This window comes from Trachurus japonicus, chromosome 18 (assembly GCF_045865225.1).
Source record: "Trachurus japonicus isolate A0001 chromosome 18, Traja_1.0".
Taxonomy (NCBI): Eukaryota; Metazoa; Chordata; class Actinopteri; order Carangiformes; family Carangidae; genus Trachurus; species Trachurus japonicus.
The window spans coordinates 8,911,116-8,926,369 of NC_140924.1; the positions used below are offsets into that span (position 1 = coordinate 8,911,116).

The following is a 15,254-nucleotide window of genomic DNA, read 5'->3' on the forward strand; positions in this document are numbered from 1 at the left end:
ATTGTATAACCTGGTAAATGTGTGTGAATGTTGAACGCTGAATCAGATTGTTGAAGTAACGTGGAAGTAGCTGAAGAAATGCTGAAAACTGTGATCAAGACCTTCCCAAACACTACAGGTCTTCCAGGAGTTTCTAGAGTAGAAAGTGTGGATTTTTGAAGGAAAAGACTTCGGATCTGGATTCATTCTGCAGTTTGAACATTAGTTTGGTATCTGCTGCTGCTCACACTGGAGTCACCTCACAGCTCCACTGAGCAGCTTCTCTCTGTCCACTCAGCTCCTTGTCTGACCTTTTATTGCTTTATTGAGCCACGTGTGTTGATGGATGTTGTTGTTGTTGAGTCTTTGAGAAACTTCTGGGTCTGAGATTGACCGACAAGAGACTGAGGACAACTTTTGGATGTGAAAATGTATCAATAAAGGTTTATTTACAATATGTACATATTTTATTAAAACAATGAGACATCCACTTTAACATGAACATAATATTGAAAACCTGACACAAATGCTGAAGAGAGAGTCTCTGTTTGATGAGTCAAGAGTTGAGCTGATGTTCTGACTTGTGTCTGAAGGTTCTCAGTCATCAGGTCATTAAGAGCTGAAGTTGAAGGCAACTGGACTTCTTTTGGTTCTTGAAGACGTTTGGGGAGGTTAGAACTGAAGAGAGGAAAAATGTCTTTAGGAACCAGAAAAAGTCCAGTTGCCTTCATTATCAGCACTCATTGACTTCTGTTGACTTGTTCTGACAGTGAGAGGGTCCAGTTGGTTCTGATGGGTCCTCTTTTGAGGAAGGTGAAGGGTCAGTGGTCAGACTTTCTGTCTCAGTTCTCTGAGGAACAGAGTTTCTACGCCAGTGAACTGAGGTTTCATCACTGGATCTAGAGGAGCAGCAACGTTTGACCAGTAGAACTGTTGTTATTGTTGATACTGCTGCTAATACCAGTCCCAGTCCAACATAGAGAGCGATCCGTTCCCGATTCTCTGGTCCTGGTCTCTCTAGTCCAGGTGTCACTGGTCCTGGTCTCTCAGTTGGTCTCTGAGTCTCAGGTTGATCAGCAGCTGCTGTAAAGAAAATAAACATGTGATGATTCATCTGAGGAGGAAACCTTTCACTTTTCAGTACAAATATTCCACTTACGGTATGTCTGTTTTTAAACACTTCCACAAGCAACCATGGTAACCCTGCATTTAACACTGGTACACTATGAACTGTGGGTAATCCCCTCAGGTAAAGTCTTCAGAGATCTGGTCTTACAACATGTGTCCATACAGGTTCAAATGTATTATAAAAAGTCCTGAAGGACCTGGTGGACTTTCAAACTGGATGTGGATGATGTGTTTTTACGCCAAACAGCTGAAAACTCTTCACTCATATCAACTCACCAGAGACGTTCAGTTGACATTCAGCAGAGCCCCTCCCATATCCAGTAAGAACTTCACACAGGTACCATCCTGAGTCCTCAGTCCTGAGTCTGGACACATGAAGTCTGACTCGTCCTTCTCTGAGGACGTCTCTGTCACACTGGACTCGTCCTGAAAACTCTTCATCCTGAGACTCTGAGTCTTCATCACCCTCATGTAGATGATACAGGACTAATGGTTTGTCTGCAGTGAAGAGTCGACAGTAGACGATGAGTGAGTCTGCTGACCCCTGAGTGTTGGTGAAGGTCCACTCCAGTGTGATGTTGTGGTTCTCCTCTGCCTGATAGGAGCTCTGTGTCACCTTCACTACAAATGTTGGTTCTGAGGAGACAGAGGGAAAGTGAGGAGCAGACTAACTGAGGACTTGTATCAGTTTGTAGAGAATAAAGTGAAGGAGTAAACTCACCACAGACACAGGAGGTCAGTGTGAGGAGCAGCAGGAAGCAGCACATCAACAACAACATCTACACTGACACAACCACTACAGTCAGGAGAGTGCAGTTCACAGCTTTCACCACTAGATGGTGCTGATGTTCTCTCTTGGATGATGTCATACCTCTGGATGAATCAAAGGAACTTCAGTCTCTGTTGATCTGTTTGGCTCCAAAACCAACATTACTGTCTACAACAGTAACATCATGCACAGCTAACGTTAAGATAACATTTCGAGCACAATATGATGTTGACCAAATCCCAGGATCACTGAAATGAAGATCAAAACTTACTGTGGTGGATAAACATGGAAATCCTTTCCTTTCTTTTAGATTAGAGAGAAGATGAGTTATGAGTTTAGATTACTGTAATCTAAATATAAACTCACCTTCTCTCTCCTTGGGAAACTGAGGTAGATTAGGTGGAATTAACTTTTTAACCCACCATTGATGGGCATGGAAGTTGTTTTAGATGTACTGAATCACTGGAATCTAAAAAGATTCGTCCAAAAGCTTCGTTCACCGAATCGTTCAGTTCTTGGCGGGAGGAGCCTGTGACTCCAACTTCCTGAACTGATACACGGCTGAACAGTTCTAGTTTCAGTTCAGTTCACGGCTTCTGGGACCGGGAGACGAGAGTGTTGTGGCTGTGTTGCTTTGGCAAACACATTTGTAAAAATAAACATGTTCATAAATCATGATGTTTTGAGTGATCCTGTCCTATAGTGGGCTATTTAACTGATCTACTCAGCAAATTGGGCTCAGTGAGTGATCCACATTTGAACGTACCACAGTCGAAGGATTCACACTGAACATGCACCGTTCTCTTGCAAATTGTCGCAATTAGAAGATCAGAGAGTCACACATTGTCTCGGCTCACCACGTATTGTAAACAACAAAAGGTGATGACAAAATAGTTTATTATACTGTAGGAACTATAAATCACATGACAAATTACCAAGAAAAATACAAGAAAAACAAGTATGGACTGATCTACGACTCTCTCCCTCCCTGCGGCGGCTTGCTGGCGCTGCTGTGTGCGCACGCTGCTGACAGCTCAACTGAACTGATAAACAAACAAATCACTTGAGGAAGTGATTCAGTACGTTCAATTAAAAGATTCGTTTAAAAAAAACGAATCATTCGCCTACGACACAACACTCACCACACCCAAATAGACCGTTTTCATTTTTGATTGGCTGTATTGGTGGGACACTGTGCAAGACGACAGTCAGTGCCAAAAAAGTTTTGCTGCTGCTGCTCAGCAAGGCTGTCACGCCTGTTTAGACTTGTGAAATTGTTTTGACAGTTTATCTGAGGTTAACAAGTAACAATGGTATATATGTGTGTGAGGTGAAGACCCTTAGCCCCAGGACCATGGGACCACATCATCAACATCAACCTCTATTTAACCAGGCAAGTTAACTAAGAACAAATATAATCAATGGCAACAGCCAAATGGTTGTTAAACAAGGACATTAGCAACACTGCGTGGTGAGTGAACAGGGAGGCAGACAGAGTGTCAAAGTCAAAGAGATCTTTATTATCCCCTGGGGGCAATTTGTTTTGCAGCAAGCAGCAAACCAACAAACAAACAAACAAAAAAGAAAACAGCTCAACAGACCATAAAAACCATAAAAACAGCAACAAACAAGACAACAACAACAACGGATAAAAGTGCAGGAAGGTACAACAATCACTTCATAAAGTTGTTTAGGAGTCCAGTGGCAACAGGAACAAAGGAGTTTTTTAGCCTATTTGTCCTACACCTTGGGACAACATATCTTCTGCCAGAGGGGAGCAGAGTGAACTCCTTGAAGAGTGGGTGGCTCTGGTCACCCAGTACAGCACGGACTTTCTTTAATAATGCTGTACAGTTCATTTAGGTGGTGTAGACTCAAGCCTGCAATCTTGCTGCAAATTTTTGTGAGCCCTTGCAGTCGATTTTTGTTCTTGATGCTGATTGAGCCATACCAGCAAATAAAAGCGAATGTGAGCACAGACTCGATAGATAAAACATTTGCATAAAAGTGTTGTCCACATTAAAATTACGAAGTTTACGATAAAAATACATACGCTGACGTACTTTCTTGCACACTGTGTCCACTTGAGGCTCAAAAGTAAGCTTATTGTCAACCAGAATGCCCAGATATTTGTACTAGTTGACAACTTCCACTACCTGGTTGTTTAAAACCACAGGTGACTACAGGATTCTTCCCAAAATCTATAGTCATTTCTTTGGTCTTAGCCACATTGATAGTTAAAAACGAGGACTCACACCACTCTAAAAAGTCAGCCACCACAGGGCCATGATCAGGGCTGACATGTTTCACCAGTGACAAGAGTGTAACGTTAGCTCGTGGCCTTAATCCAAATGGAAAAAAACTGAAAGCAGGAGCGGCCCAGGGAAGAGTGGATTTAAGAGAATGAGTGAAGTGCATGTGCATGCATGTGTGTTTGTGTGTGAAAGAGATAGAAAGTGCAGTTAAGAAGTGAAGTGAAGAATGACTAGAAGAACAAGCCAAAACAGGCCAGAGCTCATTTGCAGCAGTCATTTTTCAGATTCATCTTGATGTTCAATTCTGAATACAGACATAAACAGTGGCATCCCATCTGATTGACACAAAAGTATAGCAACTAAACACTGTGCTTTAAGTTCACACAATAGTTGCATGGTGAATGTGAGCCCTATATAAAATAAAAAACATTATTTAGAGGGTAATTTGCCTACAGGTTAATTTCCTCTCTCTCTGCCTGGGGCTCTGGAGAAGTCACCCCCCCAGCAGTGCAGAAGCTAAGCCAATCAGTGTCTATGGAGGTATTAGTGTTACTTTATAATTTGCAAATGTGTATCTCAATCTATGTGTGTGAGATCAGATTTGTAAATTTGTACTTTATGTACATGAATCTGCAAATATGTAGAATCTGTGTGTGCGGTCGGATTTGTAGGCTAAATGTGTAAAACACATCCTTGTCTGTATTCAGATTTGCAAGTGAAGACTAATCTAAGTGCGTGTAAATATCTGCTTCATCTTCATCATCCTGCTGCTACAACCTGACCATCAGAGGACAGGACTCCAGACCTCCATGCTGATGGAGCAACAACCAGCTGCAGGAACTTTACATTCACACTGAGACAAACTCTGGGAGCTGCAGTCACCTGTTTCTCACACAAGGGGGAGACAGAGTTAACCTTTATTCTGACCTTTACACTACGTAATACACAGACACATAACAGACTTAAACACTGTGGTCATGTCACTGTGTGGATTTTTCACTGTGTGTAGAAATGCGGTAGCCAAAGTGTGTTCTATATGCTTTTGTTAAATAATTAAGTATAGACTGTAGTTTGATGAGAAGTTCATATGAATGTATCAATGTAAATAAATCATTGATTTGATTAGGTAATAAGTCAAGTATAGGCAAAATGTCAATTAAATACATTTGATTTAATTATTTAATCCTGGAATGTGTTGTTGTTTCACAACTCAGAACCCACCTTACCTCCAATGATCTCTTTGAATCCTTCCAATCGGTTTCCGATCAAAACACAGCACCGAGACAGCCCTTCTCAAAATTACCAACGACCTCGGATTCACTCCTACTTCACCAACCGTCACCAGTTAATCAGCGTTAACAACTGCCCTTCCACCACCGTTCCTCTGTCACAAGGTGTCCCTCAGGGATCTGTGCTTGGTCCCCTCTGCATCTTCTACTTGACAAAATCACCCATCATTACGAACTCCAGTTTCACTGCTACACCGACGACATCCAACTGTACATCTCCACCAAAGCCATCACCAACACCACCCACTCCACATTCAGCAACTGTCTCACTGAAACAACAACAACAACAACAACAACTGAACAGTTACAAATCAGACATCATCATCATTGACCCCACATCCCACATCAGAACCACCCAAAACTTCAGCCTCACCTTCAACAACTGCACTCTGTCCTCTTCCCCGCACATGAGGAACCTTGGCGTTATTTTTTAACAGTAATCAATCACATCATCAGGACCGCCTTCTTTCACTTCCAAAACATTGCCCGTCTCCGCCCCTCACTCACCTTCATTATCAGCACTTATTGACTTCCGCTGACTGGGTCCAGTTGGTTCTGATGGGTCCTCCTTTGAGGAAGGTGAGGGGTCAAAGTTCAGACTTTCTGTCTCAGTTCTCTGAGGAACAGAGCTTCTACACCAGTGAACTGAGGTTTCATCACTGGATCTACGACTTGAGGAGCAGCGGAGTTTGACCAGTAGAACTGTTGTTACTGTTGTTACTGCTTCTAATAACAGTCCCAGTCCAGCTTTCATCCTCTACATGCTCCCCCTTGGCAAAATCACCCATCATTACGAACTCCAGTTTCACCGCTACGCCGACGACATCCAACTGTACATCTCCACCAAAGCCATCACCAACACCACCCACTACACACTCAGCAGCTGTCTCACTGAAACAACAACAACAACAATAACAATTGAACAGTTACAAATCAGACATCTTCATCACTGGTCCCACATACTAGCCTCGTAAACCAGCCTCTCGCGGAAGTGCATTTCATTTCATTCCGAGGGAGAGTCTGGCCTCATCCCCATTCTAAGCGTTTGGACTGAAACCCTCAGAAGGCCGAGCCAATCAGCGTCGCCCGCTGTGATTGACACAGCACGTTGGCCAATCAGGGGCCGACTGGTGCAAAGCCCTGTCACTACACCAACTTGCTGATAGGCTGAATGAGGTTGTCTGTCAACGCTACTACCAAAGATATTAAACCGTCTTTGCTACTACTCCCGCCCAGCTCCCGCCCACCCCAAACGCTTGCAGGGGGGATGAGGCCAGACTCTCCCGAGAAATGAAATGAAATGCATTTCCGCGAGAGGCTGGTTTACGAGGCTACCCACATACCACACCAGAACCACCCAAAACTTCAGCCTCACCATCGACAACTGCACTCTGTCGTCTTCCCCGCACATGAGGAACCTTGCCGTTATTTTTAACAGTAATCAATCACATCATCAGGACCGCCTTCTTTCACCTCACAAACATTGCCCGTCTCCGCCCCTCACTCACCTTCTCTGCTGCCGAAACCCTGATCCATGCTTTCCTCCCCTACCCCCTCGGACCAAGCACCGAACTTGAGGGGACAGAGCCTTCTCCGTTGCCGCCCCCACCCTCTGGAATTCACTCCCCAACCCATCAGAGACTGTACAGACCCCAACACCTTCAAATCACTCCTAAAAACCCACCTTTTTTAACTGGCTTTTTAATCTGTAAACATGTCTAATTCTCTGTTCTTCTACCATATCTCATTTCCCATCTCCTTTCGACCTTCTACATTGTTTCTGTATTTTAATTTATAATTATGTATTAAGAGTTGTGCTGATGTTCTCTGATTTGTGTCTGAAGTTTCTCAGCCATCCAGGTCAGAAAATGGACTTCTTTTGCTGCTTGGAGCAAGATGATCTTGAAGATGTTTGGGGAGGTGGGGAGAAGAGAGAGGAAAAATGTCTTTAGGAACCAGAAGAAGTCCAGTTGCCTTCATTATCAGCACTTATTGACTTCTGTTGACTTGTGACAGTGAGAGGGTCCAGTTGATTCTGATGAATCCTCCTTTGAGGAAGGTGAAGGGTCAATGGTCAGACTTTCTGTCTCAGTTCTCTGAGGAACAGAGTTTCTACTCCAGTGAACTGAGGTTTCATCACTGGATCTAGAGGAGCAGCGACGTTTGACCAGTAGAACTGTTGTTACTGTTGTTCCTGCTGCTAGTAACAGTCCCAGGACAAAATAGAGAGCGATCCGTTCCCGATTCTCTGGTCTTTCAGTTAGTTTCTGAGTCTCATGTTGATCAGCAGCTGCTGTAAAGAACATAAACATGTGGTGATTGGTTTGAGGAGGAAACTTTTCACTTTTCAGTAAAATATTCCACTCATAAATCTAACTTCATGTCTGTTTTTAAACACTAGTCACATTTAGACATATGGACTTAGAGCTTGTGTCTGTAAAAGGTTAAAATGTGTTGTAGAAAGTCCTGAAGGACCTGGTGGTCTTTCAGAAGGTTAGAGGTCTGTGAGTCTGTGAGAGTGGACTCTGGGACTGGACTGATGTGTTTACACCAAACAGCTGGAAACTCTTTACTGGACTTAACTCACCAGAGACGTTCAGGTGACAGGTGTCAGAGCCTTCACCATATCCAGTGAGAACTTCACACTGGTAAAGTCCTGAGTCTTCAGTCCTGAGTCTGGACACATGAAGTTTGACTCGTCCTTCTCTGAGGACGTCTCTGTCACACTGGACTCGTCCTAAAAACTTGTCATCCTGAATCTGTTCTTCGTCCTCATGTAGATGATACAGGACTAATGGTTTATCGTCAGTGAAGAGTCGACAGTAGACGATGAGTGAGTCTGTTGAACCCTGAGTGGTGGTGAAGGTCCACTCCAGTGTGATGTTGTGGTTCTCCTCTGCCTGATAGGAGCTCTGTGTCACCTTCACTACAAATGTTGGTTCTGAGGAGACAGAGGGAAAGTGAGGAGCAGACTAACTGAGGACTTGTATCAGTTTGTAGAGAATAAAGTGAAGGAGTAAACTCACCACAGACACAGGAGGTCAGTGTGAGGAGCAGCAGGAAGCAGCACATCATCTTCTCCCTGTCACAGGAGACAACAACTTTTATTTTATTTATTTTTTTAACTTTCTTTTTCATTTTTGATTTACATTGACAGCAAGACAAGCTCATCAGAAAAATAACACAAATTGACAGCCTTCCGCTGTCACGAACACAACATACAACACAAAATAATACTACATAATATGATAAAAACCAAAAACACAAATACATGTAAAAGACAGGAAAAAGAAAAAGAAAAAAAAATTGTGAGAGTGTGTGTGGGGGTGTTGTCTTAATTTACACCAACACTTATTATTGATGGCCACTCGCATCCAAAAAACATACTCAGGGGGGTCCACTCTTTAACAAATTCATCTAAGGTTCCTTGCACCATAAGGAACAATTGATAACAGTTTCTCATACCACATTGCTAACGTAGGCGGGTGCTCGTCAAGCCAAGCATGCAAAATTGACAGACGTGCGGCATACAACATAATATTCAACAATTTACCCGTTTGACTAGACAAAGACAAGAGATCGATACCAAGAATACACTGTTTAGGATCCATTACCATTTTAATGCCAAGGAACTTCTCTATCTCTGTTTGGACAGTAGACCAGAATATTTTAATCAATGGACATGACCACATTAAATGAAAATAAGTGCCTGGTTCTTTTTGACACTTCTTGCATGCTACCGAACATGAGTCATCATATTTACTACGTATTTCAGGAGTCACATGCAGTTTGTTAATTATCTTATATTGTACTTCATGTGATTTGTCTGATCTAGTAATTTTCTTGGCATTATACGACCTTACGCCAGGTCTGGTCATCTAGGTGAGCACCAAGGTCTTTTTCCCAACTATTTTTGATATTAATTATAGTCCCATCATTCGTAAGCAACTGATTGTATATATAAGTAATCACTTTATTATTAATTGTTGCTGCTTTCATGATGAGACTATCAAGAATATTCAGCTTACTACCACTTTTGTAATATGAAATTGAGTTTAAATAACTCCTCATTTGTAAGTAACGATAAAATTGAGTTTGAGAAAGCTTAAACTCTTCTTGCAGTTGCTGAAAAGACTTTAGTGCACCACCTATATACATATCACCACTTTTTGTAATACCAGCGGTCTTCCAATCTCTGAATCCCACATCTACACAAGAATTTTCAAAAGTCAGGATTATTCGCAATGGGTGCTAAGAATGAATATTGATTTAAACCAAAGTATTTACGTATGCTATAGTCAAAGACTTGCATATCTTTGTAGCTATGAAATTATCCTTCATCTTAATTTGCAGTTTCCTAGAACATACAAAGGGAAGGTCTGCTATTGATACCTTATCTAGTCCTATACTTTCCAGATCTATAAAGGAAACCTGACTATCTTTTACCCAATCTGTGACATATCTAAATTGTGAAGCCCAATGATAATAAATAAAATTGGGTAAAGCTAAACCACCATTTTTTATGGGAGATTGAAGCTTTTGCAGCTTTAACCTAGGACGCTTATTTCTCCAAACAAATCTACGAATTGCACCATGTATTGATTTAAACAATTTTAACGGAATATAAGTAGGTAGCATCTGAATTGGGTACAATAATCGTGGCAAAACATTCATTTTAATAATTGCAATTCGGCCTAATAAAGACACTGGTAAATTCACCCATCAACCACCCAACAACTTTTATTATCTTATTCTCTGTTTTACAGTGATAAAGAATGAAGAATGAAACATGTAGCGGACCTTGGTTTCAATTAATGAAACCGAGAGATTCATACGGGTGCTTACATTTTATTGTCTGCCGTAGCACCATAAAAACTACAGAAAGGAAATACAGAAAAGAAAAAAGGGGATTAGACTAAAAACATGAGTGAAACATTTCATTAACAATTTCATAGAACAGATTCCAAAACCATCAATCCCCATTCAACAACGAAAAAAACCAAACATAGATAATGTTTGCAATTGACCCTTTGTCAAGTCCCGTCCTCCATGGTTACTGTTGCTAGGTTGGACAAACAATGGTCACGGAGGGTTACCTCCCATTGGAAACCATTGAAAATTAGGCAGATTTAAATTGCTAGTAAGGAAAATTTGAATAAAATAAATCCAGACATCCCGAGGATAAAAGGTAATAGCCCAGAAATTGAGGTCCACATACCTTGTTCCACTTTACCAAGGGAGCTAGTCTTTTATAATGCCAAAGGTGCCGTCTGGGGAACCCTGTGCCTCCTAATAACAATAAAGCAAACTTAAAACAGACTGCAGCAACCTAAATGACAAAAAGGTAATACATATTAGTCCAAACTTGATTTTTCTCTTGAGCTGAAAGTAATTCATCATAACTTACACCATGTCAAACTGGTTAAAAGTACAGACAGCCTCATAGAACATATGGTAGCCAAAAAACCCCTCACAACATTTACTCTGTCATTCATCAAACAGAACATCCTTTAACTGTAACAATGAATAGTGAACACAATTTTACAACTATTTTATACCTCAGTTTGTTTAGTAATCCATTCTCTGATCCATAAATGCCACACCAACAGAATATAACAGAATATCCATGAGTCCTTGTGTCCCTCCCCCACACAGGACGCTACAGTAACAACTGCACTGTACCCACCAAACAACAGGTGGTCAATGAGTAACTAACATTTGTTGAATGAGTAATAACAGAGAAGCAACATGTGCAACGACTCTCAACTGTCAGAAATCAACACGCACTTCTTCACACACCCATGCAAATTCACTGGCAAGGACAGGGAAGGAGTGGCAACACATAATATTAGTCACATAACGGTATCTAACGGTGCACTCACACTAGGCAATCGTACCGTGCCCAAGCACGTTTGACCCCTAAAGTCCGGATTCTATTGCTAGTGTGAGTGCGGTTAGTGTTCCGTGCTTGAGTATGGTACACTTCCCTGGCGTTTACGTCGCGCCGATCGCTAGTTGATGACGTTTTGATTCAAGTTTGATTAAACTTCAAGATATTACCATGACAACCGGTCAAACAATTAAAAAGCGCCGTTCTTTCTGCAGTCAGAGCGCATCCGCCGTGTCAGTATATCAACGTGATGACGAATGTGTCGGAGGCAACCGTGCTTGAGCACGCTTGGGTTCGAGGCAGTGTGAGTGCGGGCCAGCGGGGGACGGGGGGAGGGGGGGCATTCGGGCTTCAGCACGGTACGGAACAAGGCAAGGCAAGGCAATTTTATTTTTATAGCCCGTTTTTACAAACAGTTTGTCTCAAAGGGCATCGTAACAACATCCTCTGTCCTTAGACCCTCACATCCATTGAGGAAAAACTCCATGGAAAACCCTTTAAACAGGGAAAAATTGGAACAACTGGCCCTAGTGTGAGTGCGCCCAAAACTTTGGTGAAAGTGATGAACAGCAGGCTTCACAGGCTCCTGCTGATCCAGAAATTACCCATGAGAAAGTCAAGACTGCAGAAATCCACAGAAATATTTAATTCATTAAATTTTTAGTTTTCAATCTGTTTTCAATCTTACATTTTAACCCAGGTTGTGTTACAACCTGTCCCAGTAGTGGGGTAGGTTGTAACAGTGGCACTCCTTGCATTTGACATCAAATAGTGAATTCTGTGATATAGTTTGAGAAGTTTAAGGCATTGCTATTTGGACAAATGAGAGTATTCTGTGTCAAAATTTGAGAGCCCTCTGCAAGTTATAGGAGACAAACAGAAACAGACACAGAAAAACATACATTGGAAGTCTTGTAGAAGGTGCACGAGTGCAGTAAACATTGTTTGTGAGTTTCAACTCCCACATGAAATATGAACTTTTGGGCGCACTCACACTTTGGTGAAAGTGATAAACAGCACAGGCTTCACAGGCTCCTGCTGATCCAGAAATGACCCATGAGAAAGTCAAGACTGCAGAAATCCGCAGAAATATTTAATTCATTAAACCCAAGTGGAAATGGATCCAATCCACTTTATTTATAGCACATTTCCTAAACATAAAAGTTTACCAAAGTACTGCACAGTAATTTGCATTCAAGACATATAGAGCCCAAAATGGTTAGAAAACGTAATGAATAATAATAATAATAATAATAATAATAATAATAATAATTTAAAAAAGAATGAAAAGGAATACAAAATAAATAAACATAAGAAAGAGCCATAAAAGAGCAAACGGATTAAAAATACAATAAAATGATAATAAAAAGGGAAACAAGACAAAGATCACACAACTCTCATGCTGAGTTAAAAGCCAAAGAATAAAAGTAATTTTTAAGACATGATTTAAAAGCAGGTAGGATGGGGGACATCTTTATTTATAGCTCATTTAGGAGCCGCTGCAGAAAATGCAAACACCTCGTGTTTAATCTACTCTGTCTAAACACGCTGAAGCTTAAATTCCCTCAGGAAAATTCAAGCTTTCTTTTACTCAAAATTAAATAAGTAATCCGTCAGTATATTTCATCAACTTCATTTCTTCCACCACAAAAACTGGCCTTGTTTTTGTGCATGAAACTCCAGGGTGAAAATTGACCTACAGGCCTATATTTGCTGCATGTTGGGTTTAGAAGACAGGCTCAGTAAGAATCATATTTCTATGAAGCCGTATTATGATCATCGATGAGATGAGGAAATAACTGTATTAATTCAATAATAATAAAAAATAAAATAAAATAAAATAAAAAAAACATCATGCACTTTTGATAAAAAAGTTAACATTTTAATTCAGTATTAAACAAAGGGATTATTTGCCTCTCTGTTTATTGTCTGGACTTTTATCTGTTCAGATGCAAAAAATTCTGAGATCAATTACACAAAATTACAATGAATAATATGAATTTGGCTTTAAGCAACAAAACAATAATTAAATGAAGAGTTGATCTGAGGCCTGGAGTGAAGGTGGAGCGATCATTGTGTCTGTTTCTCTGAAGAAAGTCTATCAATTAAAGATCATTATGATAATTATAATTACTATTCTAATACTAGTATTTAATGTATTTAATTTGTGAATTAACATAGAGCTACACTACATCATCATATCAAACAGTGTCTGATGTTCAGCCTCATTCACTGTTTTTCCTTCTTTCCTTAGAAGTGAATACAGTTTCCTCACCAGCACAGAGAAGAAGATCAGAAATCCGGTGTTTCATAGTCCTCAAACTGATTTACTGATGTGTCCGAACAGAATGAAAGTCTGCAGAAGGGTCCGCTCAGCCACACCTAGTCAAAGCCGCTGCACTCTTCTCCATTTTATGTTAAAAAAGAAAAGAGAAAAAAGAACAGAGGTAGACGGGAGGGAGTGGGGTGAGTTTCTGAGTTTGAAATGGAGGATTTCTATGTATCTATGTATCTATGTATCTATCTATCTATCTATCTATCTATCTATCTATCTATCTATCTATCTATCTATCTATCTATCTATCTATCTATCTATCTATCTATCTATCTATCTATCTATCTATCTATCTATCTATCTATCTGAGACCCACATACTCTTCCTAACTCTTCCGAAATCTAAACTGCACCAGAATCGGGCATGTAGCTGCAGATCTTGGATATTTCTCTAGGCAGCTGCGCAACAATGGTGATTTTGCGGAAAAAAAAAAACTATGGGGAAGGGGGGTTTATTGTGTTTTTGTTTTTTTCTCTTGTTTTTTTCGTTTTTCGTTTATATTTTTACAGTATACTAAAGCTGTATGGGATTTTTTCTTTCAACATTGTGCTTTGACATTCAAATCGATGGAGATGTAGCAAAAGCATTGTTTATCACCACAATGGGGGTTCGTCTCACCCACGGGAGTGGGCTCAGTCATAATGTAGTGTAAGAACACAGCCATGAGTAAAGACCAGAACCAAAACTTCCTCCCAGAGCAGCTTCTCCCAACCATCCAAGACACAAAATTCAATTCAATAAAAGCCTTTGACACTCATGAAATACTTGTAATTATACTTCAGTATATGTCATTAAAACATCTGAGAAGAAGATCTAAAAACACTGAAGCAGCAAACTTTGTGAAAATTAATATTTGTGTCATTCCCCAAACTTTTGACCATGGGTGCCAGCTACAAAACTGGAAAAAAAAGGTGGTTGTGGGGATTATAGATACCTATTTACTGAAATCATATCTGTGTGAGTGAGTGAAATAGCTGACTTGATGAAACAAGTCACAGCGCGCCTCAGAGTCTCCACCCACTGAGCTAAGAGCCAAAAAACTGGTGATCTGTATCTGGAAGAGAGACGTGATTCTTTCGTGTTAGGAAAACACACACCCAACGGGACGAGGTGTCGAGCTGCTGCAATGTGCTCCCTTTTCGTCTGCTCTCTCAACCTCTTCTTTTGCTCTGTAACTGAAGATCTGAAGATGTAAGGACTAGGGAAGCTGGTAAACCTACTACGAGCTCCTGTTGTTGGTGAGAACATTTGATTCACTTCATGATGTAAATACGATAACTGTGGTATTGATCAATTTAATAATAATAATAATAATAATGATAATGACAATATTTTTGACTCTGGACAGAGTATTAGACACATTCATTGTTCCACGTCAAATCAATCAATCAAACAAACAAACTTTATTTCTATAGCACTTTTCATACAGTTAAAATGCAACACAAAGTGACCCCCAAAATCCACATACAGCATGAAAAGTGAACCGAGAAAATGCTATTAACGGTGATCACGGGGAAACACTGGAGCAGTGACGGACTAGCCATATAGGCAAGTGCCACAACGGCCACAATGTGGCGGAGGCGGCCGCATGAAGATGCAGCTGGTTTAC

The 15,254-nt window shown here is 40.7% G+C and overlaps 2 protein-coding genes and 1 long non-coding RNA gene across 3 annotated transcripts in view; all 3 read right to left on the bottom strand.

Moving 5' to 3' along the window:
* Positions 1-15,254, bottom strand: part of LOC146968613 (uncharacterized) — a 236,224-nt gene that overhangs the window by 134,144 nt on the left and 86,826 nt on the right. The gene's annotated exons all lie outside the window — the stretch shown is intronic.
* LOC146968622 (uncharacterized) lies at positions 713-6,956 on the bottom strand. Its single transcript, XM_085760381.1, has 4 exons — positions 6,929-6,956; positions 1,384-1,743; positions 941-1,062; positions 713-829 (listed from the first exon to the last, which is right to left on the bottom strand). The coding sequence occupies exons 1-4, from the start codon at positions 6,954-6,956 to the stop codon at positions 713-715; spliced, it is 627 nt and encodes a 208-aa protein (XP_085616507.1).
* LOC146968623 (uncharacterized) lies at positions 7,403-8,499 on the bottom strand. The gene is made up of 3 exons (XM_085760382.1): positions 8,447-8,499; positions 8,008-8,361; positions 7,403-7,713 (listed from the first exon to the last, which is right to left on the bottom strand). The coding sequence occupies exons 1-3, from the start codon at positions 8,493-8,495 to the stop codon at positions 7,403-7,405; spliced, it is 714 nt and encodes a 237-aa protein (XP_085616508.1). The 5' UTR covers positions 8,496-8,499.

What these genes read in the sequence shown, in the direction of transcription:
- LOC146968622 (XM_085760381.1), bottom strand. Translation starts at nt 6,956, where the DNA reads ATGGATCAGGGTTTCGGCAGCAGAGAAG. An exon ending in GGGTTTCGGCAGCAGAGAAG is followed by an intron (nt 1,744 to 6,928) that starts GTGAGTGAGGGG and finishes CTGTCTCCTCAG; the next exon opens with AACCAACATTTGTAGTGAAG. An exon ending in TCTATGTTGGACTGGGACTG is followed by an intron (nt 830 to 940) that starts GTATTAGCAGCA and finishes TCTGTTCCTCAG; the next exon opens with AGAACTGAGACAGAAAGTCT.
- LOC146968623 (XM_085760382.1), bottom strand. Translation starts at nt 8,495, where the DNA reads ATGATGTGCTGCTTCCTGCTGCTCCTCACACTGACCTCCTGTGTCTGT. An exon ending in ACTGACCTCCTGTGTCTGTG is followed by an intron (nt 8,362 to 8,446) that starts GTGAGTTTACTC and finishes CTGTCTCCTCAG; the next exon opens with AACCAACATTTGTAGTGAAG. An exon ending in CTGTCACCTGAACGTCTCTG is followed by an intron (nt 7,714 to 8,007) that starts GTGAGTTAAGTC and finishes TGTTCTTTACAG; the next exon opens with CAGCTGCTGATCAACATGAG.